At 33.3% G+C, this 26,797-nt stretch overlaps 2 protein-coding genes across 2 annotated transcripts in view; one reads left to right on the forward strand and one right to left on the reverse strand.

Moving 5' to 3' along the window:
• Positions 1-519: 519 nt before the first annotated feature.
• Positions 520-5,275, reverse strand: LOC124363899 (28S ribosomal protein S24, mitochondrial). The gene is made up of 3 exons (XM_046819172.1): positions 5,002-5,275; positions 2,456-2,642; positions 520-882 (listed from the first exon to the last, which is right to left on the reverse strand). Exons 1-3 carry the CDS (start codon positions 5,050-5,052, stop codon positions 593-595), a joined length of 528 nt encoding a protein of 175 aa, XP_046675128.1. The 5' UTR covers positions 5,053-5,275; the 3' UTR covers positions 520-592.
• A 13,804-nt stretch (positions 5,276-19,079) lies between these two features.
• The window catches only part of LOC124362726 (MOXD1 homolog 1-like), a 44,989-nt gene continuing 37,271 nt past the window's right edge, over positions 19,080-26,797 (forward strand). The window contains exon 1 of the mRNA XM_046817459.1: positions 19,080-19,464. Coding sequence (XP_046673415.1) covers positions 19,174-19,464 — 291 coding nt within the window. The 5' untranslated portion in view covers positions 19,080-19,173. The remainder of the gene's footprint in view (positions 19,465-26,797) is intronic.

Consider the following 26,797-nt stretch of genomic DNA (forward strand, 5'->3'; position numbering starts at 1 on the left):
ATGTAAAGTAATGAAAGTAGAGAGAAGGGAAGGAAATAACAAAGACGTGTTAGTTGAAGGAAAAAGACTTGAAAAGGTGAAGAATTTCTGTTATTTAGGAAGTATCGTAACAGACAGGGGCACAATAAGAGAAGAGATAGGAAACAGAATATGGAAGAGTGGAAAGTTTTTCAATGTGGTGAAGAAGATTGTGTGGAGTTGGAACATTGGGAAAGAATCAAAAGTATTGATGTATAAATCTTATTTCCAACCTATTTTATTATATGGAGCAGAGACGTGGACGTGGACTAAAAATGATTTAAGCAGATTGCAAGCTGCAGAAATGAGATTTTTAAGAGGGATAGAGAAGACTACAAGTAGAGATAGAATAAGGAACGAAATAACCAGAGAAAGATTGAAGTTCACTGCAAGAGACAATGGAAAGAAGAAGAATACAGTGGATGGGGCATGTGAAGAGGATGGGAGATAATAGAAAAAAATAATATGATATAGTTGCAAAATTAAAAAATTACAACCCACTAGTAGTTTTTGTATTTTTATTAATCACTACAAAAAAGACAACAAAATAAATATACAAAAATGTAAATACATTTTATATATATTTAAAAACAACATCCTTTCTATCATCAACAGTTTGCAATTCCAACTTCAGTGGACATTGCAGCCAGTAACTAAGAAGTTCTTCCGTGTAGCCAATTAAAAAGTACATCTTCCGTGCAGGTATTCCTCGGTGGACAATACCAGCTACCCTTATTAAGTTGTGTTGCCGTTTGATGATTATTTCAGACAGAAACAGGTTGTGCCATGTTCCTGTTACAAATCTCCGGATGAACTCATCATCAACCGCAGTTTCTGAGGGTCGCAGACCACCAACCAAGTTACCTAAAATTACAACATTTCATTAATTACATAAAAATAAATCTTTATATTAGACGCACATGCACACACACACAGTGTTAAATCTTACTGCAATTACTCTACCATAGAGGCATTCCTGGCTCTGTAAAAATCATATAAACTGGCTATGAGTTATTGGTGGCTTGCAAAACGTTTGAAGTCATATATTTAATATGAAACATGTCAGTATTCATTATTGATAAAATATACAATCATGTAAACTGTTTCCCATTCGAAATATGTCTATTGTTTCTTGGAAATATATCTAACAACATATTTTCAATATTGATTATATTTGAGGATTCTTACTCCGTCACTCCTTCCTCTTGAACTCCATTTAGATCTTGAAGCTATCGTGAGATGAACACTGTAATCTGCATCCTATACTCATCTGATGAGATCTTAATAAGATGGAAACAGACAGAAAAATACTGTACTATTATGAAACACTTTGTTGATAGCACAGTGGTAATCCTTTTTGGACCCAGTCTACTCAGCATAACTAACTTTAATGTGTAGAGCGCACAGATTAAGCAATGACATTTGCTGATTCAAATGTTTACAACAAACACTGATAACAGAAAGTTAACGATGACAGAGAGCGATAACATAAACATCTGTTAAATGGTTAAATTCAATGAGTACTGTACGATCACATACTTCATGGAGTTGCTGAAATGCTCTAAACTCTATCTGTAGACAAAATGACTTTGTAGGCACAAAGACATGGTCAAATCCTACCACAACATCTTGGCCACCACTCTAAGTACCATGCCACCATATGAAGTAGATAACCAAACAGGTTACAAGGATATTGGTTCAGCCAAAAGTGTTTCGGCAAATGGTTCAACCACAATTGTCTCGGATGATTCTTCCTTGTTTATGGAGCCATCAGACCTCTCAAAGTGACTCCATCTAACAGGCTTTCCCCATTGCTACGGCACTAATGTATCTCAGCTGTGGCATGCACAATTAAGCGCTGAGTTTCAACCATTTATAGATGTTGACATGGTTTTGCAAGTTCACGGTCAGTGCAACGGTTCTTGTTGAGTGCTCGAAGACCAGTTAGCGCCATTTCGAGTAAACCACACTAAAAAGTTCTTTATAGTTATTTTCATTTTATACGAAGATGTGGTTTCCATTGCCAAGTCAAACAAACCGATTATGTACGATTGTTACTGGCTTACAACATTACCCTACTGTACCGTATCATCTAAGTGCTGATCCTTTTCTTCTAGTATCTAGTTGATACCCAAAAGCCATTTAGTGTAAAACTGGATGTTATAGTGTCAGAATAGAGTTCATTAATAGGGTCAGAACTTTTCGCATAGAGGGTAAAACACACTGTCTCAACTTAGGTATTGGCTTTCACAAAGAAGAGCTTGTCTGGGTAAGTATAACATTTTGAAATTTATTGCTCAGCACAGCACAGTGCTGTCGCTGGGATACCACAGCTTCAGGGGACTTTTTTGTGAACATCTTCACTTGATATTACTAGTGAACTAAAACTCTACAATGTAATTCAACATAATAACTAATACTTATGCTACACACTCACTTGTATTCCAAGAATTCCAGGATTTTGTATGAGCAATAGCTTCAGGCCTCATAGCCATTTCATATGTGAGGGATTTGTCTCCCTTGACTGATTTCTTGTATCGCCCTGCTTGTATTTTGTGACAAACAGCCGAAGTATGGAGGGACTTCTTCAGGAAATATGAGTGCATTGATTGCATGGATATTCCCTGCAACAAAATATTTCACATTCGTTAAAACTTAATTTACATTAAATATCTATAAATTATCAATGGCTCACAAAAACTTATTTATCTGAGCTCCTTATTCATAAAAACATATACAAAATATAATAAAAAACAAAGAATACTTAACTGATCCTTGGCATTTTAAAATTACCAAGTAAAGAATATAATATTAGTAGGATAAAAAAGTATAGGCGTAAGCATGTGTAATTTATATATATCCAATAAAAGAAATATAAACAAACATCTAAATTCAAACAGAGTAACTATCCTACCAGCACTGCACTGTTCAATGATAAAAGTCACTTTTGTTCAAATCATTAAATATTTTAGTCATAGAATACTGTCACAGTTAGGCCAGTGAAAAATGAGGGTTTATTTTTAAGAGTTCTTGTGGTTTGTACTTGATGCTATTGGTAACCTTAGCCTTATCATATTTGGATGATGTGTAAAAACTTGTGTAGAAAATAGTTTGATATTGAAATTGTATTTATGTCTTATTATACTCTAAATCATTTGAATGCGTAGTCTACCCATGCATTACTGTTATAGATAAGTAGATTATTCTTATTTGACTGTTGTTTATTTGAGAGTAAATAATCAAAACTTACCTAACCCGTCACGTATAGTATAAGGGTAAGGTAAGTTAGTTTACATTGTAGAAATTGTATGAAGGTTAGCAATAAAAAAAATATATGAATTACTTATGCAATTATAACTGTCATGCTTGGGTAGGTATGGCAATCATGAAAAAGTTATTGTTAATTAATTGTAAAAAATGTTTCATTTGGGTTTTTTATAAATAAAAATTATGCAACATTGTTTTTGTTATTTTAATACAATATCTGTATTATGCTTTAAAACCAATTGGTGATAATCAGATAAAGTAGCTATTATTACAGTTATGAACACTATCAAGGTTTCTATAGCACAACTTTGTTTATCTGCTCAATTCAATGAAGAAACTTTTGTAAAATATAATACTTGAACACTGAGACTGATTGTGGACTTTGCGGCAGCCATGTGAAACTTTGTGCAGATTACTTTTTCCATTATAGGAGAATCTGTTAATTCTGGGGAGAAGCATATAAACAGTGAATTCAATTGAGTGTACAGGAAGTTTTTATGAAAATTGAGTGCTTTTTATCTTAACTTCTTGGTATGCTCTCATGCATTTAAATATATGAGATCCACCATGGCAACATTTTCTCATAGGGTAGGGTACGATAAGCGGACCCGGTTTTTTATATCGAAATTGGCAAACGATAATACTTAATCATAACCACCGATATAATCAATCGGTACTGATTAATTATTTTGAACAAATAATCTATATCAACAGCTGTAAACACTTTCAAATAATACACGTAAGGTAATATTTCAATTAACTTACATAGGTATAAGTAACATTTGATTATTACAAATGGCAGTCAATTTAAAAAAAAACTACACATTGCTTTGAAAGATGATAAGACATGTTTTACGTGGCTTCAACATGTTGGACTCGTACCGAAAAACCCATTGTGAAATTTGTGGGAAAGAACAACTGTAACTGTGAGAGGAGCAAATATGGTCGTCTTCAGTTTTCCTAATTTTGCTTATAATAATTTTTTTCATCACTGCAAATATTAAATCCATATTAATTTGAAACATATGATTGTTATTGAGGACTATAGATACTTTTATATCGATTGATAGTCTAGGATTTGAGATGCGAATATTAGGTATCGATGATTACATTCTTCGATATAAAAAACCGGGTCCGCTTATCGTACCCTACCCTTCTGATATAAAGTCTAAAAGTAATCATGAACGTTTTTACACTATCATGAGCTGGAGTATCTATTCCAGGCAAATTACTGTTGACCTTTTGTATAAACAGCATCCAACCATCTATCCTGAGGGAATTTTTTAAATGAATAAGAACCAAGACTCAGGCCTACTTCAAAAGAAATATCAAAATATGGGAGAATAATATAGAGCCAATAAGAATTGGAGAACATCATAGACGTAACAGCACTATATCTTCCAGTAAGAAAACAAGAACACCCAAATAGGCTACTCATTATAAAAAAATAAGACAGGGAGTGGGTTGATGCTGGATTCATTTCTAAGTAGATTACACTGTAGCTTGTCACAGAATTACTGGCATATAAAATCCTTACTTTGGATCCCGTAGACACAATTTTGCATTCAAAAAGAGTATGTGTATATTAATATGAAATACAGAGTATGCTACAAAATGAAAAATAATGTAAAAAATATATAGAACATAAAGAAAAATATTTACATTATCCTAAAGTTAATTCTATCAGCTATTTGAAATGAATTTTAAATCACTTACCATAGTTGGGGAGTTTAACTTACACAGAATCATTTTCGTTGTTGTGTTCATAGCATTTGATCTTCACTATCAATTTAGAATAAAAAGCAGTTTCACAATACAACAAAATAATTAATAAAATAAATGGTTATTCAGGAAGAGATTTTATCTATAACTATATCCTAAACTCAGTTATTTGTTTAGTCACAACAAATTTCAATTGATTTGAATTTAACAGTAGAGACAGTAACGAACGTAACCAAGCATTTTGAGGTTATGTTGATTTTCAACAGCTGGCGTTTGTTTTTTATAATCTAAATGGCTTACGGCAGATTTGGAATTACACCATGAAGTCAATTTTCACTCAAGAAAAATTATTGCACTGATTTCATATGCGATTGCCTTCGATCATTATTCTTCAATTAGGCTGTATGTTTCTTTTTATGGTTGTCAGAAATCGACTTATTTCTTTATATTATGTTGCGTCAAAACTGGATAAAATTGTTTTTGAGTTTTTCTGGGGTATCGTCATCCGGTATTCTTCTAATTTGTTGGAAACATGAGTTCCTTGCATAGTCAAATTGTGGAAATTTCATTAGTAAATGATCCACAGTCTCATTCATTCATACAGTGCAATTTACGTACATAGCAACAAGTTTTTTCCCTTCAAGTATCTTCCTCTTTTGGAACGATTTGAAGTCAGATAATGGAAGGGTCATGTCTTGAACAGATACGTCATTCACCACTGCCACTTTTGCGAGCTTGTCAACCATTTTATTATATTTCAAACCCACATGGCTAGGTATCCGCTGAAAGCTTATTCTGTTCTTGGAGTCTACACAGTGTTTTATTATTTCTAGGGACATGTTTTCTCCTATTATGCCATCACATGCACTTTGTAGTGATTTGATGGCAGAAAGAGAATCAGTCCAGATTAATATGTCACAGTTGGGGAGGTTAAATAAGTGAAATGTGTATAAGTTTTTTTTCTCTCTCTCTAAAACCTCAGAGTTCGCTACGCGGCTCCGAAGTATACTGTATTTATTAATCCTCACAATATTCTATCATATCTACACATGAATGGCTCTCCCCGGGATTTGAACTCAGTTAGAGAGCCGAGACTATCTATAACCATTAGTCTACGAAGAAGGAGATAGGTCTGGAGCGTAGATTAACAAACAGAACACGAGGCATTTTTTAATCATAAACTTGCTTAGTAGATATGTTTATTGGATTTTTTTAGTAAAAGAAACATTTTAAAGCTATTTCTTAACAATTTGCAAGCATTTTCAGAAATATGAATTGTTGGTAAACAAAGGACCAAATGATTATGAATTCAATCAATTATTATTTTTTATCAGAGACGTGACAATTGATGCAGTTAATTAAGTCATTTGAAGTCATGAAGTCCAATGATATTAGGAACTTTGATGCTCACGTTTCATATGACTTTTCTTGTAATCTCAATCTGATTATATTTTCTCTAGGCCTGTCAAGACAGGTAATGCGGTTTTTATCTGTATGGACATCTATTTCATTCTTGAAACTTACATTCTGCAAAATTTAAGAATATGGTTCAGTTGTCTGGAGATCTTACCAGATTCATCATGTTACCAAATTTAAAACCGTTCAGGATTATCTTAATTAATAAGATTGAAGCTTGAATGTCGATAACTAAGGTCCTAATCCAACTTCTCGAGAAGGACTTAAATCTTTTCCTAATCTGCGAAAAGCTATAGTAGAACTAGTGTTTCTCTTCGGGCTTCGCGAATCTATTAAAAGCCTTAATTTTCTGCATGTAATCAATCTGAGAGTTCCTGCGATAGAATAGAGAGTTCCTTTCTGAGCCATATTCCTCGTATGATGTGTCTTGGAAATAAAAACTTTGAAAAGTGTTCAGTTTGCATGTTTTCATGAGAAATCTTCGATTTTTCTATGTACATTATGTATTAGATGATTCTTTCACTTATTATATACTAGGAACCTGTTTCTTGCGGATCGGCCGTTTGCGGTTTCTAACTGTAGGGTTGACAGGAACCTTTATGTTAGTGTCGATATGTTCCCAAACATCGCAAAATAATTGTGATGATCATGAGAATAAATTACCGTTTTTCCATCGTAGCTCACTGCGCCAGGCAATCTCGTGGATTCAAATATAGATACTATCAAGTACCTTTACATTCATCATTTTTCTACCCTTATTCAAGCTTCGGTATCTAATATTTTCGAGTTAAAAATATATTTATTTTTCTTTTCAGTATAATATCTGTTATTTCACAGTTTAATACTTAAGTTTTAGTTTTTATTTCAAATTTTAGAATAATTATAACAGTGGCCAGATAATTTAACTTCCCATATAGCATATTCCTTGCATCTATGTGGGAATTGCATACAGTAGAAGAACATTTGTTTGTCAAAGCTAGTTCAGTTCTTAAAGTGTTAATGACACTACTTTAATAAAGCTTTTATTCTGAGTTTCAATCCTTTTAATAGCTTTTATTCATAGTTTCAATCCTTTTAATTTTATAATTATTACATTATTTTTATAAATTAAATTTTAAATGTCGAATATATTTTACTATCTTCAGAGTACTCAATATCACACGTGTATAATAACTTTCTGTAATACACTTACAATCACTGTTTCCTTCGTTTGCCACTAGAGAGCGCACAACCACAATGTTTCTAGTGGCAACAGTTCTAACATTGGATGCAATACTTTCTCAGGGACTATTATAAAGCCAAATATAAGTTTGTTGATTGGTGTTATGTTTTTTTTTTTTTTTAATAGTAATTCGTATTTTTGGGATTAAATTAAGAATAATACTGTCCTAATTTCGCCGTTGCACTTCACGTACAAGTAAAGTAATTAACTTCTTCTTTTATTCATGCACGTGAATAATATAGCGGGTTTTTTTATTAATTTTAATTGTATCTATAGTGTTCATGTATCATTTTGGCTTTGATTATGTATCAGTGTATGAGAAGATATTGCATACAATGCTAAAACAGTTGTTAGGCCTAATTGAAACGTTGTGATTATGGTTAACAAATTTCAAAGAGCTAACGAAAGAAACAGCTATTATAAATATATTAAAGAAAACGATTAACTTCATGTTATATTGAAAAAAGACTGATGATGATAAAAAGTATTGAACATTTTAAATTTAATTAATAAAATGATGTAATAACTATAAGGTTAAACTGGATTAAGACTATGAATAGAGGATTTAGTATAATAATAGACTACATCTACATTTTAGATAACTGAACTAGCTTTTTGAATAAAACTTCTCCCACACAATCCCCATATGGATGCCAGGCCTATTCTTCCAAATATATTTATTTCTTTTCCAGACTCCATAAAGAACTGTCACGACAATAATCATTTTAAATTCGTGTTGGGGTCCTATCTTGTAAACCGCTAATTTGATAACTTATCAGAATTGTTTGTTGTTCATAGGCTTTCATAATTTTAATTGTTGGATATACGTTAATATAATTTAAAAAATGTTGATAATTTATTACTACGTTTGAAACATTATTGAACAATAACATATTTCCTTCTACTATTCTATTTTCATTGCAAACTCAAAAGAAAAAAAGTGGTAATTTTAGTGTTTTAATAATTTATGTGCCAAATTACTTCTTACAAAATTGCTGCTTTTACCGGATTTCTGCTGTTAGACTGCTAATTTTTTTAAGCAGTTTCTTGGTGAGCGCCTAAAAGGTATGTGCAAGTTCCATGCATATCCATTCTAAGTTCTGAGATTTCGTGATGGGCCAGTAAGTGGTATTTGTCTTTTGCGTATATAAATAGTTTGTTATAGACTTTTTCTATTGTGTGTTTGCTGTTTTTACTTTGTGCACTTAAATATAATAATCCTTTAGCCATGTTAGAAAAATATTGCCGTTACTTGAAGTAAATGAATGAATAAATATTATGATAAACATGCGGGTGTTCGGTGTGTATTGTAATAGGTTAAACTATACAGTCATTGGCACTTTAAGATGCTATTCCTTACGTCTGTTCAATATTTTGTTCTCAGACACATGAAAACATATATTTTGTTAATATTGATTGGTTTTTTGGCTTTATACTTTCTTTTTACATTCACAATAAATTTAAAAAGTAAATATTTATGTTATTGGAAGTGGAAAATATTTATTTTGTTATTATGTTACATAATTATAGTGATTGGGCACCTAATTCACAGTTATTGGCATTCTGTTTGACAGTCATTGGCACACTTTCATATTTTGCTAAAATAAGAGTGAGGCAATGAAATCATGCACACAACTTACTCTAAAATGTATAATGTGTATATACAACTATTGAATACAATAATTATGATTGCATAAGTAGAAAGTTTAAAAAAAAATATTACTTCTATAGCCTATATTGTGACGTTAAAATTCAAAATAAACTAGACAATAATAGTTTGCCCTTCTACAACATCTTAATAAAACCATTAAATGTTTAATTCGTTGGCAATTTCATTTCCAAAGTCCAAACAGATGTTGCATACAAACACAGGATCATGTTGATCAAGGTCCTCTCTGTTTTGTATACATTTTATATGATACAGTCTATCACACATGTCACATTCAACAGGTTGGGAGACTTCTTCGTCTTTGAAGTTAGTCCCACAAACTGTAGCACAATCCATTTTTTGTTACAGGAAACAACTTTTTTCCCCACAGACTTAGGCTTATGTGATACAGACGGTCCGTTATCAACATCAATTGACTTTTTCAACTTTGACTTTCCCACATAATTGATCTTCATAATTTTTCTTCTTAACAGAAATCTTACTATGTTGTTTAGTAGAGTTTTCCTTTCTGGGCTTTACTTAACTTCTTTTTCTTCTCGTAGTCTTTTCCTTTCTGCCTTGGCTCTTTCTTCTTTTGCCTTTTTTTCTTCCTTTTCTTCATAAATTATTTTCCATTTCTTCGAAGAAACAACGTAAGGTACTCTTTCTGTTTTTCTTTTTGCCTTTTCTGGTTGGAGTTTCGGGCCACACGAGAACATCAGCCAAAGCTGGACCCACTGCTTCCAGATGCTTGGGCAAATGCCTTGTGAAGCATGTAGCGCAACACGTGAACCTTCACTTAACTTTTTCTCGGGTGTTGTATAGTTATGGTCAAGTTTTACATTTACATTGTTGTACATTGTTTCACATTTTGATTGTTGAAGATATGTGGTGTCATTTTTTAATGCATTGGCACTGACATCTGGTTGCAGGTAAATTAATTTCAGGATCATAGTTTTGTTGTTTTTGTAACATCAGTTGTGTGGCATCTTTGACAATAGGCCTATCTGGCACACATACATCAGTGACAGTTTTTTGGAGAGTGTGGATTTAGTTCCATGACAGCATGTGGCGAACCAAATTTTTGAGGTTGCTTATTTCTGGAAAACTCCTCCCACACTCGATATAGTGTGAAAAACAGTGGAGGTTCATTATTTTCCGACACAACTTTCTCTATATTGCGGAATTTTTCTATCATTTCGTCTCCTACAATCCCTTCGAATTGATCCCAAGGGTAACTACATCTTTACCGCTTAATGGTACAATTTTCATTTGGGTTTTACCAAGACACTTTGTATAGTCAAATTGAGTTGCAGTTCCAAGGAAACAAGCCACAGCTCTAAATCCGTTAGTAAGTGTTTGAGGCTTTGACCTCGTCCACTACATGTTTCAGGGATTGGTGCAACATTCTCCTTAGTTAAAGCGTCTGTCGGGTGGTTACTACGCCAATTAAACACTGCCTTTTTCCAGCCTGACTTGATTGGTCTAAATGCAGCAACATCTGCTGGCTGCATTATTCTGGTAGCGTTTGGGTATAGGGCTATCAGTATTATTTTGCAACTCAGAACACAGTTGGCTTAGCTGATAGGAAAGATGGCTCTTATGCCCATCTACAAAAAGGATAACTGGCCGTGTGATATTGTTTTTTTCAAGGTGTGCATTAAAAAACATTACCGATGTACTCATAAAAGACTTCGGAATTTCATCCATCCAGTGTTCGAATGAACCAATACCCCAAGAGTCTGGTACAGAATTTACAATTGTTGATGGTAATCTATGGTACGGATAGATTAACATCGGTGGAACAATTCGCCCACAAGCAGAAAAAGAAAACATCACAGTAAATGGCGGCTTTTGAATTTCCCTTGTCAATTTCATAAACATTTTTTTGATCCTGTGGGAGCTAAAACTTTAGAACCCTTTGGACACAGTAGGAAATTTGTCTCATCGCCATTAAAAACACGAGTCGGGTCTTTCAAAACGTCCACCGCATTTTCTTCTTTCAAAATGTCTTCTATAGTTTTAAAACCAATTTTTAATATCGTTTTCGCTGACGCATGAGCTTGCAGAAAGTTTACTCCTTCGGGAGTCCTTAAGGATAGGTTAGGGTGCCTTTTTAAAAATGCTTGATACCAACCGAGGCCTGGAAGATTGTTTTTTAAAAGGATTAGGTCTTTCATTTTGTATTAAGAATTCTTGAACGCTCAGTTGCAAATCTTCTTTCCGTCGTGGGAAACCTTTCCGACAGCAGTCATTGATCCATTTTTCAAGTGTATCCTCTTCTTCCTTCGTCAGTACAGGTGGAGGACCAAGTTGTGTTTTTGAAAACTTGTCACTAAGCCGAAACTGAATAGTTGACCGAGGAACACCATGCTTTTTTGCTGCAGCCTTTTTGGTCATTCCATTTCTAACATCTTGTAAAGCTGCCTCAAGAGAATCGGCTTTGTAAGAGAATTTAGGCATAATTTGAACTCCGTTGGTGATCTGAAAAGAAAAAAGTTATTTATTGGCATGCCAATATCTATACATTGACATAGTGTGCCAATCACTGCTAGGTTACAGTGATTGGCATGCCAACGAGAAATATATATGTGTGCCAATGACTGTTTCAAATTGAGTTGTTAAACAATAACAATATTCATAAAAAGCCCATTGTTTTTATACTTCGAAAGATGTTATTTTGGCTTAAAATAAACAATCTCTTTAAATACATAGTCATTGGCACTCCCTGCCGATGACTATATTTCATAATTTTTAAACATACAGTCATTGGCACCCCCTTTGCAGGTTTGATTTTTGAGGTTATTTAACTTAAAACCTATCAAAAATGGTTTCAACTCCTTCTACATTACAGCTATCATTGTCTTAGTTGCAAAGATTTATCTTATCAAAGGGAAAATAACATAGTACAGAGAAAGCAACTCTAAAGGAATTCACAAGAAGATCAACAGAAAAAAGCTTACCTATACTAAAAATAATTTTTCCAGACACCACGTGCAGTCTATCTGCAAACATCACAATACCAATTGGGGAGAACTGTTAAGAGTATCTAATGAACTATGTTGGCATTCAATGCTGCCAACCTAAATCTTGTAATGAACAAAATAAATTACAAAGTGCCAATGACTGTACTAGTGCCAATGACTGTATGGTTTACCCTATATGGCATACACTGTATACTTGTAGATTGTATGTATGTTTCATTTCAAAATGCACAACTCAGAAACGGTAAAAATTACAATATTGTAATTCTGAATAAATATTTGTCTTAGTAGCATCTAACTTAGTGATCAAATATAACAATGTTGTTACTGGTTTAAAAACTGGACAAACTTTTGAACTTACCTACTACGACTGAAAACCGATTGAAATCACGTTTAATGGATTTTATGGACAATAAAAAAACTATTTTTTTATGAAACGTACATATTTTCCACGGTTTGTTCTTTATCCAGATGTGGCAACAATGGCTCTTTCAATGTTTAATTAAATATTACTGTTATCGAAGTCTTAAGCATTTAATAATGTTTGGCTATACCACATCTACGCCGTAACTCTGGAGAAGTACAAAAAAATCCTCTACAATGTATTATAGTAAGATAACATATACAAATTTCAGAATATTTAAGCACGAATGATTCCGGGAAGTATAGGTTTTGGCAGCACAGATGGCTTTGTTTTTGATGCTGCGTTTGTTTTTCTCCCCGCGTTAAAAACACGGAAAATGTGACCTCGCGTTTATCGTTGTTGCATTTAGCTCTGTTTTTAACATGGCTACAAGAAAATGAGACCTGTTCATGACATCTTCCTAGCCTGATCAGGGAATAGTATCATTAGAGGAGTGTGATACTAAGAGTTGCAAAGAACATGATACTATCAAAAAGACTGTCCTTGGGTTCGTTGGCGAGAACACTGTTGTGGAACACCCTCAAAAAAGATTGCTGCTGTATCATGAAAACCATAATGGTATTACTAAAGCGAAAGTTGGTGGAGAGATTCATTAAAATGAGAATGGTTGAAGTAACCACTTGCCTGGAGTTAGATCTACCTGTAAACTGAAATGAAGGTGATTTGAGTAATTGAAAAGATTAAAGGAATTAATATGTGATGGTGCTGTATATAAATGTGAAATTTGGAAAAAGAGGGGAAAATCAAGTGATAATTCTCTACGTTCGCGTTTTACATTTTTTCGTGTCCACGTTGTCAATGTTTACGTTTATGTTGCCACTGAGGATTTGTAATAATCGTTAAAAGATTCTTGAGTTTCTCTAATTACATTTTTTAAACTCTTGTTGGAATGTTATTGTTAACAAAATGTAAACATTATTTATATTATATTATTAAGAAATTGTAAAGCATATAAATTTTTCCTAAATAAATGGAAAGCGCAATGAATTTATTACAAAGTCAAAAATAAAAATAGAAAAATACAGAAAAACCTTATTATTTAAAAAAATGGAGAGTTAAAATTTAAGAATGTAAGAGAAAATTTATGCAATCTCTCAGTTGATGAATAAATTTGTAGAAAAATACAGTTTAAAATAGTCTAAACTCTGTTAATATTTTATAAAATAAAGAACCAAATTCATTTACATTAGACAAAGAAGACGAAAAAATATAAATTGTAAAAAAATTATCAATAGTACGTACAGTCAATGTAGATTCTAATCAAGTACAAAACATTACTAGTGGACGGCTATATAACTACATAATATTAACTCAAAATACGGTTATGGATTAAAACAGATTTTAAAACTCTAAACATATTTTTATAAAATTTTTAATAATATGAATTTTTGTCTATTCGAAATAGAATTGTATTTCATTTTAACAGACGTATAGACTGGAAACAACCTTAACGCGGTCGGAATAAAACGTTCAGTTTCCAGAATTTGTATTAGTAAAAACACAATTCTAAATAATTTTAGAGAGAATTTTGATTTAGTCAAGATATTTGTTTTATTATTCCAAACAGAATTTGTATTCACTTTCAACAAACATTTCTATTATTCCAAAATTGTATGATTTTTCTTATTATTTTCATTGTTAGAATATCGATCGAAACGACTTTTATTTATACAAGACGTTTTCCAAATTCTGTAATATTTTTCTCCCTTTCAATAATAGAACATATTTTAAAAGATATTTATAATTCTCTAAGATTTTAATTTTTTTTTTATTTTCATAGTTGAAAATGTTATTTTCTCTCACCCAATTTCTTTAATTATTGAGTTTATGTTCTTTTATTTCCTTATTCTTCAGATACTTAGTAGAGTTATAATGACTATCATAGTGTTTCTTAACTACAAGAAGGACCATAAAATGTTTCGTTTGTCAGTGATCAGCCAAGTATTTTATAACAATTATTTTATCAGCATAGAATGTGACAACAATTATTTCATCAGCATAGCATTTGACAACAATTTTATCAACAACAAATCTGAGAACAATGTACTATCACCATAGAATTAAAAAATACTGTATTTCCATTAGATTTTACATTAATTTGGAGCAGGTTTGATAACATTCACAAAATTTTTTCATTGATTCCAAACAGATTTGACAAACAACACTTCTATTAGATCTTATATTGATTCGGAGCTGGTTTAACAAATTATTAATATATTTTTTATTTATTCCAAAAATATTTGACATCATTTCAATTAGATTGTATGTTGGTTCGAAACAGATTTGACAACATTTCCATTATAAGTTACGACAATTTGAAATAAAGTTGACATTTCCATTAGATGTTGTATTGATTTGAAATAGATTTGACAACATTCCCATTAAATATTACATCGATCCTAAACAGATTTGACAATATTTTTAAGAGGTTTTTATCTGTTCGAAACAAATTTGACATTTATATTAGGTACATATGTTATTGAATTGAAACAGATTTAACAACATTCCTATCAGTTTTTCACTGATTCGAATCATATTTTAAATATTTGACTAACTAATTGATGTATAAGAGTTGATAACTCGCATTATAGAGCGTATAGTTCCGGTATTGTTCTAAAAATGTTTGGTAGTATAAAAACAGTGGACTTAGAAGAGTTCAATGTAGTATACGACTATAAGAAATGTAATTAATTATAAGAAAAAAGTATAACATTGTAATTTTAGAGAAAATTAGAGATTAATTTGGGTTTACAATCATTGCAGAGTTAGAAGGATTTTAAGTACATTTGCTTAATAGATTTTTTACTGTCTTAGATGGAAAAAATTATTAAATAAATTATTAAAAGGGGTAACATGATTTACTTATCACTGGAAAATGATAATTAAAGATCAAGAATATGGCACAGTTAAGTGGCGTAGAAGATTTTTCATTAATTATTTCCATCAATTTTTGAAATAATGTCAATTAATCTTTAGTTTATTTCAATATTTTTAGTAAAAAATGTTACAATGGTTTACTTCAGATTTTTTTATCAACTTTTCAGAGATTTGCCAATAATTGTATTTAGATTTTGCAATAAATTGCTTAGAAGCACGCCGTAGATACATTGATGGTACATAAAACAGATATTTGGGGTTATTTCAGTAGAATTTGTACACCATAGGTTATAGTATTTTGAACTAGATTTTAACCTACATAAGTGTAGTGTTGCAACTAAGAGTGAGCTAGAATTCCCAAAGTCAAATCTATTCCAGTCATATTGTACAATGCAATAAAATTTCCTACAGGACTTTTGAAACTATTGATGTACATGACACGAAAGTTATGTTTATATGTTTTGTGTTGTTTAAATCAAATTTATCAATCCAAAAAACGAACTGATTTTAAATACATTTCCATTAAGTACTACAATGATTTTATAAAGAATGTAGTTCTCATTTCTGTGAACTGTCTGTTTCGAAAATCCAAGGGGCCCTAAAGTTGGATTAGAGCAAACAAATTGTATTACTTATTATTATTATTATTCTTTTATAACAGCACAAACATTGTTTTAATTAATTTAATCACAATTTTCAATTTATTTACATTATAGTCTTGAAAGCATAGAATAAGCTTGATAGTAACAACTAAATGTCTTTCACTGAGCTTTCAGAATAGGAATAATATCAATTTATATATCTCAGTAGAGCATCGCTTATCAATACAATTCGTGCTCGCCGCACTTGTGGGTTTCCTCGGCTCTCATATGTGAGTTGTTCGTCATTTTGTATGTCCTCTGGAATGGACACGAGCCGCTCTCACTTGTACCTCGGATTCTAGACTTGGATAATACGGCTTTCTTCATGTTAGTGCTTGTCTCTCTCTGTTTTTTTCTTTCAGCTACCTGTAAACATGCCATGCCACAATGTCAAGAAATATAGTTTAGAGTAGATACTTTACATTCATAGTCTATTAAGTTGTTTTATAACATGCTTATATAATATTTCCAGTGCATTACGTAATCCTCGCTAGCACAATCTGCAGTATAAGTTAGACCATATTTTTGCCATTGCTATGTACACTAACTACACCGGCCGCCTAGCTACGTTGAGGCACCTAGGGTCTAATGTCTCGCCTGCCGCACAAACCTTTTATAATCCTCGTCTGAACAAAAAAGTCAAATTGTAAGCGCACACGTTAGTCCAAAATTGATATTTTGAATTGGTATTATAGTGAAAATAGTAAATATTACCATATTACAATATTTTAATAACTGTAATCTTTTTTAATTGATCGGATAATAAGGTCTACTGTAGTATTAGCAAATAGGTATTGCGGTTAGGCCCATATAGTTTCACATCCACACACACGCAGACCTCCCACCCCACAAACACACTCACTCACGCAAGTAGAGGAAATAAAACCACCCGCACTTATGGAATTAAGACCCTGTTAGTCACCTAATGCAGTTCCTCAATCAAACCGCAAGCAATGGCAAAACTATGGTCTAACTTATAGATTGTGCAGATTGTGCTAGCGACGATTGAAACTACGTTATTGTACGTTGTTATTTGTACTGTTATCTTAAAGTGAGTAGTATTTATAGACTGTAAACATCATATTAAGAAAAATTATACCAAACAACGTATAATACATCGAAATTGTCCCAGAGTATTGCTTTTCATAAGTCCAAATTGTTAATGAATGACACAAGAAGGAAAACGGAAGATGCCGGGCTGGACTCAACCCTCTGCTCACGTGTGTATGTGTGTGCGTGTGACTACCTGACCCTTCAACTCCACTCCCTAGTTACTAGCACGACAGAGTGAAAATATAACATCAATCTACTAAAACAGAAAAATAGAATAACACAACTTTAGAAATAAATAACTTAGACCTAACTCACTGTTAAAATTAATTGCACACTCTAAAAAAACACATTTACTTATTGCAAAGGAACACAAATCTTTTGATTTAAATTTCGTGACTGATTAATGGTTTTATATGAAAGAGATTTCTTTACTTTTTACGGCCCATTGTGCAGTAACGTATTCAAAATTATAGGTACGCGTGGTAGGTCAACGGTTTATCACCTTTTTCTGTTTAGTTAATGAAATCATTCAAAACCTAAAACAAAATAACATTTAAATTTCTATTTTCAAAAATCATATAAAAATAGTATTACATAAGCCATTTTATAGACTTACTAGTTTAATTTTGTTTAATGACTATTTGACAATTAAAGATTGTGCACCATTGTTTTTACAGGTGATGGTCCATTTTCCTGCTGTCTTCTTCATACAATACAATGTTCCTGCCAGGGTCTGAATTGAGACGTGTTACATGAAAACACTGAACGATGGGGGTGATAGTGTTAAATTCATTTTCTTCAAGAACGAATTTGAATTCTTATTCAGGCTACAGTAAACGAAACCAATCTGTCTGAATGGTTTGACAAATATAAAAATAAAATATCTTCAGGGTATTCCTACGTGCATTTAACACTGGAAAAGTACCTTTTCGTATTATGTTACTTAAATATTAATTAATACAATTCGATATGTATAAAATATACAGTAAGGATTCAAGTACGGTATATGATGTGTAACATTTTTCAGCATTTTTTCAGTAAATGAAACGTCATTATGAATAACTAATATACATAGATAAAACCAATTAAGAATTAAGTTGTTCAATTTATGTTTAAAATACTCCTATTTAGAAGAGGATTACTTTTAGAGTCAGAGGAATGTTTTTATAAACTGGATGTTTTATCCTTTACACGTTTTAAATAATAAATACGAATTCAACGACCACAATTACGGCAAAATAATTAAAAAAAATTATTTTACATTTCCAGGTAGACCCAGTTTTGGTTCCAACTGCCTGAGCAACCAGTATTTGATACTATAGTGACTCTTTTTCATTTTTAGTGACAATATTTTTGTGGTAAAAAGTTAAATTGTATTTTTTTTTTATTGAAACTATTACGTTACTAAATCAATATGAATTAATATTTTGAGAAACTTTTTTGAAAGCTTGTATATAGGTCTATGTCTTCTCATTCCACAACAGGTTAGACGGGAAGTATGTTCATTAGCGATTTCTCGAGTGTCCGGAAATGCCTCGCTGTTATAGTCATCCTGTGCTCGTTTTGTTACAGATAGTCGTGAACTGCCACAATTCACTTCTAGAAGTACTATGAAGTAATGTACAGGTTAGGTTTACTTGACTGCACATGCCATCGGAGCATATTTTACTGTCGTGGCAACAGGCTACAGGTAGAACCGGACTGCGCATCTCGCATCTATATCAAGGATGTTTATGCATCACAATAAAACGCGCCAAAAGTATTTGAATAATTGACAAAGCAAGGACGGAAGGCAGTTGGGCGCCCCTCCTCCGGCCGCCAGGTGTGCCGCAAGGGTCGGCTCTGGCTCCGCTTCTGTTCCTCCTATTCACACTCAGTATCCGTAAGCGGCGAACGGCGAGATGTTCTGTCTCCGGCGTGTTACTGTGATCTCTGCGTGTATCGTGTGGGCTCTCCTTATCTCTTCTGGTCACTCCAGTTTGGATAACTTCAGGTGGAGATCGTGTGTGGACTTGGATAGTGACGGAGACGTGCGCCTGTCATGGACTCCCAAAACTGATCGCATAGTGTTCCAAGTGGAAGCTAGGACGTTAGGATATGTGGGTGTAGGATTTTCCCAGGACGGTTCGACTGTTGGAGCAGATATGGTTATCGGATGGGTGGACGATGTGATGCAAAAGGCGTTTCTATTGGTGAGTTCTTTAATTTATCTACTCGTGCATTAATACATCGTAAAGATTGTTTTATAAACATTTCAAATGACTTACAACTATCATACGTTGCTTGTTCAAATCACGGTCTTCAATACTTGAAGCTAATATTAATTGTTATTATTATTGCATAAATATACAAATTGATACTGTGTTTCATATTAACTCTACCTAAAAAGTTGTATCGAATGTCCTTGGAATCATAATTCTAAACCTATCAGATTGTTTTTTTTTTTTTTAACAGCAAAATTATTTTATAAACAAACACCAAGTACATGACATAAATTGTCCCACGAACATCTATTTTTGAAGCAACGGTTAGGACATTTAGAACGTTCTACTAATTGAAAATTATTTTATTTTATTGGTTTATTAAAAGTAGTATCCTTGGATTTCAAATTGCATATTTAACAAAGATAATAATTGGAGGAGTAAATTAAGGGTACGTTGCATTCTTAAATACATAGTTTTATTAACGTTTAACCATATTGGCTACAAGTTGTTAAACTGAGCATAATTTTAAAAAGATAATGGAGCAATGGATTGATATTGGACCGAATTCGTTTCAACTATTATTCATTACTTGATGATATTTTATTTAAAAATTGTATACCAGGGCAGCTTAAACTTTATTTTTGACACGACTCATAAAAAATGTTTTAATACAAATTACACATTTTGCACTCTACTTCATAAGTGCGGGTATAATTTTTGCATGCAGTAGTTTTGTTCACAAAGTTTTTGTTGTTTGTTATCTTTTCACTTTGTTTTAATTGATAGTATAACATTGAAACTTTATAGTTTATTTTTTTTGTCGGTTATTGACGTTTATTTAATGTTTATTCTACACAAATGTGAGGATTCATGTTTGTAGAAAATTCAGTAACTACTCGTACAATTATTGATTTTTAGGTTATACTAACAAAGAATATCTCTTCGTTCCATTACACAAATTTTATTGTCTGTTTTTAAATTTAGGCTAACATACTTATTCTTAGTGGTAGTGTTTTTTTGTATAATTTGAATTATTTAGAATATGCACACAAATATTTTGTTTATTTCATCACAAGTTTCAAGTTTACCAACAACAAAATACAAATGATATCATCATGTTTGAAAATACCTTCCAGCATGTCTTTACAGTCTGGGGTATATTTTGATTTGTTGATGACTTCCATGATTCTTTTGGTTACAGCTACGCTCAGAAAGACCCGAAAGACAGATTTTACCTGATTCATCTAAAACACTCATGCACTCTGGCGTCTAGTACAGTAGCCTATACACGTCATGGCCCATAATCTATCTTGATTGTGGTAAATAAGTCACTAAAACGGTTTTACTTTTCTGGTTTAAAGGGAAAGAACTCCACCTAGTGTTCACGCGCAGCGCAAAGCCACCCCATTTTTATATTTTCATCAATCATCTTAGCTCAACAATTCGCATTCAAAAACATTGGTGCACCCTTTGCCGCTTTGTTATGAAGACGACACGGACCATTTTACAGATTAACCCAAATGTTTAATGCCTTATCAAACCTCCCAATCCCGCAAAATAACTTCATAACGTGAGACATAAATATCTTCGCAGTATACTGTATTGTTTACTAATTTGTTTTTTCCCACCTTTATTACTTAAGTGCTTTATTCACTTCAGGAAAAATATTTTCATTTCATTTTATACCGAACTACGTTAAAAACAATGAACGTTTTGAAGAAGATTGTTTACATTTGTGAATGAGTACTTTGGTATTATCCAGAGACCACACTGTCCCTATCTACTATTAGTTATATATATATAGTACTATAGGCTATACAAGTAGGAAGATACATACGTTCGTATTATAAATATAAACAGTTGAAGTTAACATTTACAAGCTCACGTGATCTAGCTTAAATTAAGTACTATCTCGAAAGATGTTCTTTTTTTCGCCAGAAGTGCAGGGTGGCGCTGGCACGGTAACCCGCACTGATGGTCAGGGAGATTTTTGTTCCGATCGGTACTTTCCTGACCTCAGATAACGTGTCAGATCTTCCGAGTGTGTGACTCTGCGGTGGCCCCGCACTCTTGGCGAGAAAAGAAAATGTCCCTTGAGATAGTACCCAAATTCAAGCTCAGATCACGTGTGCGCTCGTAAAGCTGAACTTTAACTTTGGCACTACTTGTAGTATTTAATTACAAATACCGTGAATTTTTTGTTTTAACGACCATACATTTTAATATTAAGGTATTTTTAGATTCAAAGAGTAAATATCTCAATTCATAACACTGCATTCTAAGTAAGTTGTTGTTGGGAGTTTATAGTATAGAATATTCTTACAAATATAATAGTTTAAGAAAATGGATAGGGAAAAGTACAATGATTGCAAGTTGCGTTTTTACAACGACGGTTTTTTTATTATTGTGTATTTAAAATACATAGGCTCCAGTTAAAACCAAAATATGAGAACAATGTGCTTACACATGTAGCCAAATTTTGCACCAAGCCTAAGTTTAATTTCATGATGCCACGTTTAATTTTTTTTAAAAAATCTTTTAGCGATGTTCTACCTGAAGCGCGTTTTTTGACTAAAATCATACTTTGTTGAAACAATTCTGACAATACGTATTACATTTGAAAAAGAAATAAATAAAACTACCTGTAAGAAAACTGTTGTCTCAACATTGGTAAAAACCAAATACCAATTTATTAAGTGTGTAATACATTCAAGAACACAAAACTTTTGAGCAATCGTACTAATTTTTGAGCAAAAAAGTGAAAATTATTTTTTACTGAGCCAAACATATTCCTGATGATTTATTTCACGACATTTCGTGACAAACTGAACGTTTTTAATATACTGAAGCTTTATACCGACTTTACGACGGAATGTGACCCTGACAGTACACTGTATGTGGGAGGAAGTGTCCCGCCACCGCGCCACTCTGTCCAGGTGCACTTATCAGTTTCCGGTAGTGCAGGTGCCAACGGTTCGCCGGAAGCACTCACGCGTTTCCTCCGGTAATTATCATTGAATGCTACTACACTTTGTGGCTGTCTCTGACTTCACGTCAATCACTTACTAAGTCTATTCTTCGTGTGTTCCCATACAATTAACACCATACCAATGTATTCCAATGTATTGTCCTCATTCAAGTCTGAATCTTGATTTGAATTCATGAGAAAACGGAACAGTTCTTTTTAGTTTTTTATATTTGGAAATGAGAAGAATGCAAGAGCACTCGTCTTTATGAGGCTATGCACAAGGCTGGGAATATTATGTAATTACGACTCTCCGACCTCGTTAGTAATGGATGTGTACATATACTCTTGAAATTACCCTTTCATATTAGCATTGTGTGGCGTTTATTACCGTTGCTTCAAGGGTGCTCAGTCTCCTACCGCGTCTTCTCTTTTGTGTCAAGTAAAGAACATCTACTGATTGTAATAACATCTATTTCAATCAAACCTCAGGCGCACCTTCCGTTCTACCAACTTACGAAAAGTAGTCTATCGGTATCATTCGCATTTATTTCAACTTCAAACGAAGTCCTTATTATTTCAAGAGTATAATAGAGAATAAATATAATCTTTGCAATGCATTCATACTCGGCAGCAGACGGGCCAGGTCGCCCAATAATAGCATTACGACCCCGACGATGTCCTGGGTGGAGCGCGCCAAGCCACACTACGTGACTAGCAACTATGCCGCTCCCGCGTCCGTGGGAAACATCACTTGCAACTTGCTCATGTGTGTGGCCTAAGAGTGTGCAACATTACTTATACAACCTTCGGATTGCTTTTGGGCCCTAGGCCAGGGCCTAGAGTGTAAGAAGAGTTCAGATCACGGACAGAAATTAAATTTTAGGGATAAGATCATAAAGCGCTCAGTGGCGAAAAGAGGATGTTGCTAAAAAAGCGTGCTCTTACTTTTCACTTTGGAGCCGCACAATTTTGGCAACGCACTATCTCACCCCGCATGTCTCGTGTTGCAGACAATTACAATTTGTCCAATAATGTAAACACCATCCGCACAGAAGTTTTAAATGCTCACTGCCTCTATCACGAGGATATTTCTTTTCAGGTAATAATGCTTCAAAAACAGCTTAATAGAATTTCTAAATGTTTTATGACGCCTTCCAACCAACATTTTTTAATACTAAAGGAAAAAAGCAAGTGCCTCCACCAAGAAGGAATTGTTTATTTTCAGCCACGTTTTGTTTACACCGGGTCTCATAGAGTAATAACACAGACTCTGCGAAGACATTGCTCTAAGGTTGCTTTGGGAATTTATGTCCTTAGCAATCTTACAAAATTTTGTTCGGTGGATGTATTAAAAATGGCCTATTTCGGTCTGATACATCCACATTTGACATATCGCTTGAGATTGTGGTGAAGCTGTTCAATATACAGATTTGAAAGAGTTCTCAGATCTCAAAAGAAAGCCGTCTAAATTATCTCAAAATTGAAACCAAGAGAGTCGTGCAAAAATGCCTTTAGGGGGCTTGGATTGCTGACCTTGCTCTGTCTCTTCATTCTCGAGGTTGCCCTATACTGCCGACTTAAATGCGAGTTGGTGCGGAGCAGGGATTCCACCAATACGGGACTAGAGGCAGGGATAACTTTCGAGTCGAACAGCACAGGACGGCAGCTTTTGAACACTTGCCATAAAAAGTTGGAGTCAGATTAATCAATAGGCTCCCTGAGAGCATCAAACTCAATGAAACAAAAAAAAAAATCAAAAGTTGACTAAAACATTGTTTTATACCAAAGTCATTTTACTCGACTGATGAGTTCATGATAGGCCGCTGAGATGAAAGTTTTTGAAATTAACAGTAACCACGAACAACCCCCGGTTCTGATACATATAAGAATTATGTTGCATGGTATGTATTTACCTTGACAAACATAATTTATCTGATATAGTTATGTAGGCTATTTTATTAGTTAAGTTGGCGCATGCCATGGAATGTTGTAATTGTTTCACGCAATACAGAATACTATTATTATTATTACATAAAGGCCCCCATCCATGGACATCCATTGAGATGGAGATGTAGCTGACAAATGTGTCCTGACTGGCGATGTCACAACTAGGCTGTTAGTTTAACCTCTCATTTTCTTCAATACGCTCTAACAATGCATTTAATACAATATACATGTTTCATGATCACGAATTAAATAAAACAAAAGTTCCATTCTCAACCAGACATACCAAACGAAAACTAGGCCACACGTACTGCAGACGTGAACGGATTGTTCCTTGTCTATGTGGCAGAAAAATACAGATAACATCATTGTGACTTCTTTGTTAGGAGAGAACAGCCCATCCATTGTCTTCATTTCTTCACTCACTCTGGTATCCTTGCCGCCTTACAAATCCCCATAGTAAGGCGAGAGGAACTGTTTGTCAATTACTTGACTATTTTGTGTTGTGTATTGTAATGCATATTTCATTTAAATTTATTTTATATGAGTTTAAACATATCACTATCATTGCTTTCTTTGTTACATCAGTGGCGTATATATAAAATTATTTAGGAGGGACTGACACAATGGTTGGTTTATAAAGTGTAAAACTCCTTCCAAAACAGGGGCTCAGGAATCTCTCCTGGAAATTTGTTGACCTTAAAGATTTCATAAATGTGTTGTTCCCTAAAATGAACTCCTGCATGCAATTTTTTAAAATTATCTTTCAAAGTTTCGTGTGGGGGGGGGCTATGCCCCCGGACCTCCCCTTACATATGCCCATGTATTATATTATATTTATTTCTGGCACTGGTATAGTTATTACTGTTATCTATTAAGCGTTTAATTTAAATAAATGTAGTTTCAAAACAATTCTTTAGTACATTTGTTTTAAATTCTGTAAGAAAACTATAATCAAACTTCCTAAAAATACAGAATTAAACATTTGCAAAAGAAATTCTGAATAATAGTTTGACGTGATATGTGAATATATTGAAACTGGCATAAACCTATATAACATAACAGGAGCTATATCTTTGAAAAGTATATTTCGGTATTTACGTTTTTAATTAATCTGTATAAATCCACGGAATCAGAATCGATTCTATAGCAGTACAACGGTATGTTAATTAGTTATTTCATCTACTCAGATTATGGGTTAACGTAAAGTGTAGAATAAAAACAGGTTACTATGAAATATTTCTGAGATATAATGGTCATTAAATTTTTAAAAAATTGTGGACTGTTTTATTTATATTTATAGTTCAAACGGAATGAAATTATAATTCTAGTACTTATTTAATTTAATTTTATAAGTCTAATTTCAGCGGCTTAATGAGGGGGGTTGAGGGAACGGTTCAAACACCCCTTCCCCACAAAAAAAGAAACAAACTATCTGATTAAAATCATAAAATCATTTGAAAGTAATATATTTTTGTTACCAATGAGGATAATTTTATCCAGTTTATACTGTTTAAACTAAAATACAACCAAATTATTGATGTAGGAATAATCAGCTACCATTGATCACACCAACCCAATATTAAGATAGCTTGCAACCTGCGACATTTGCAATCGATGCAGCGCGACAGCGAAAACGCATGTGCATTGAATCGTAATGCGAATCCGCGATGAGGGAGAAGGGCACTCAACATAGTTTACAATGTTGCCAATATGAATCCCACACCAAACGGGAGATATGCCAAGTGCAAAGTTATAGTGCACGCACTGTAAACCTATATCATGCATGCAGTTGTTTATGATTTTTTAATTGCAGTTGGAACTTGGTTCGGAGGTATTTCCACAGAGGATCACCACTCGTATAAGACAGGAAGGGTAAAATTATGATAATAGTTAGTTCATTCTGTTCATCGTAAGATAATACGTAATAAGGGTATACGTTTAATATTATAACGTATATGAGGTAAAGGGTTTAACCTAATGCCTGCTACATTACTGTGAAACTATTAAGATTAGTAGAGACTACCTATAGTAGTATATTTTATTAAAATGGTGGTCATGGTCTCGTATGTCACAAGTAAATCTTAATAATATTTTTCTCATTAAAAGTCCTAAAGTCGAGAGCGTACACTGTAACTAGTAAAAGGTAGTTTGTAGGTCTGGCCGTAGGATCGCGCTGTCTAGTGAGATTTCTGTGCTTGTTTTCTGTGCACAGAAATCTTGTTCGTAATCAAGAGGGATTACGAACAAGAACGCTGACGGAGAATCTCTAAGATCTAAGGGGTTTCATTTTACGCCAGTGGTATTTTTGTACGTGACTCTAGATACGTTTTTTACTGGGAAATAATCCAAAGCCAAATTTTAATTGACATTGACATCCCGGGGAGTCGAACACGTGACCTCGCGGTC

This window comes from Homalodisca vitripennis, chromosome 5, assembly GCF_021130785.1.
Source record: "Homalodisca vitripennis isolate AUS2020 chromosome 5, UT_GWSS_2.1, whole genome shotgun sequence".
Classification (NCBI taxonomy): Eukaryota; Metazoa; Arthropoda; class Insecta; order Hemiptera; family Cicadellidae; genus Homalodisca; species Homalodisca vitripennis.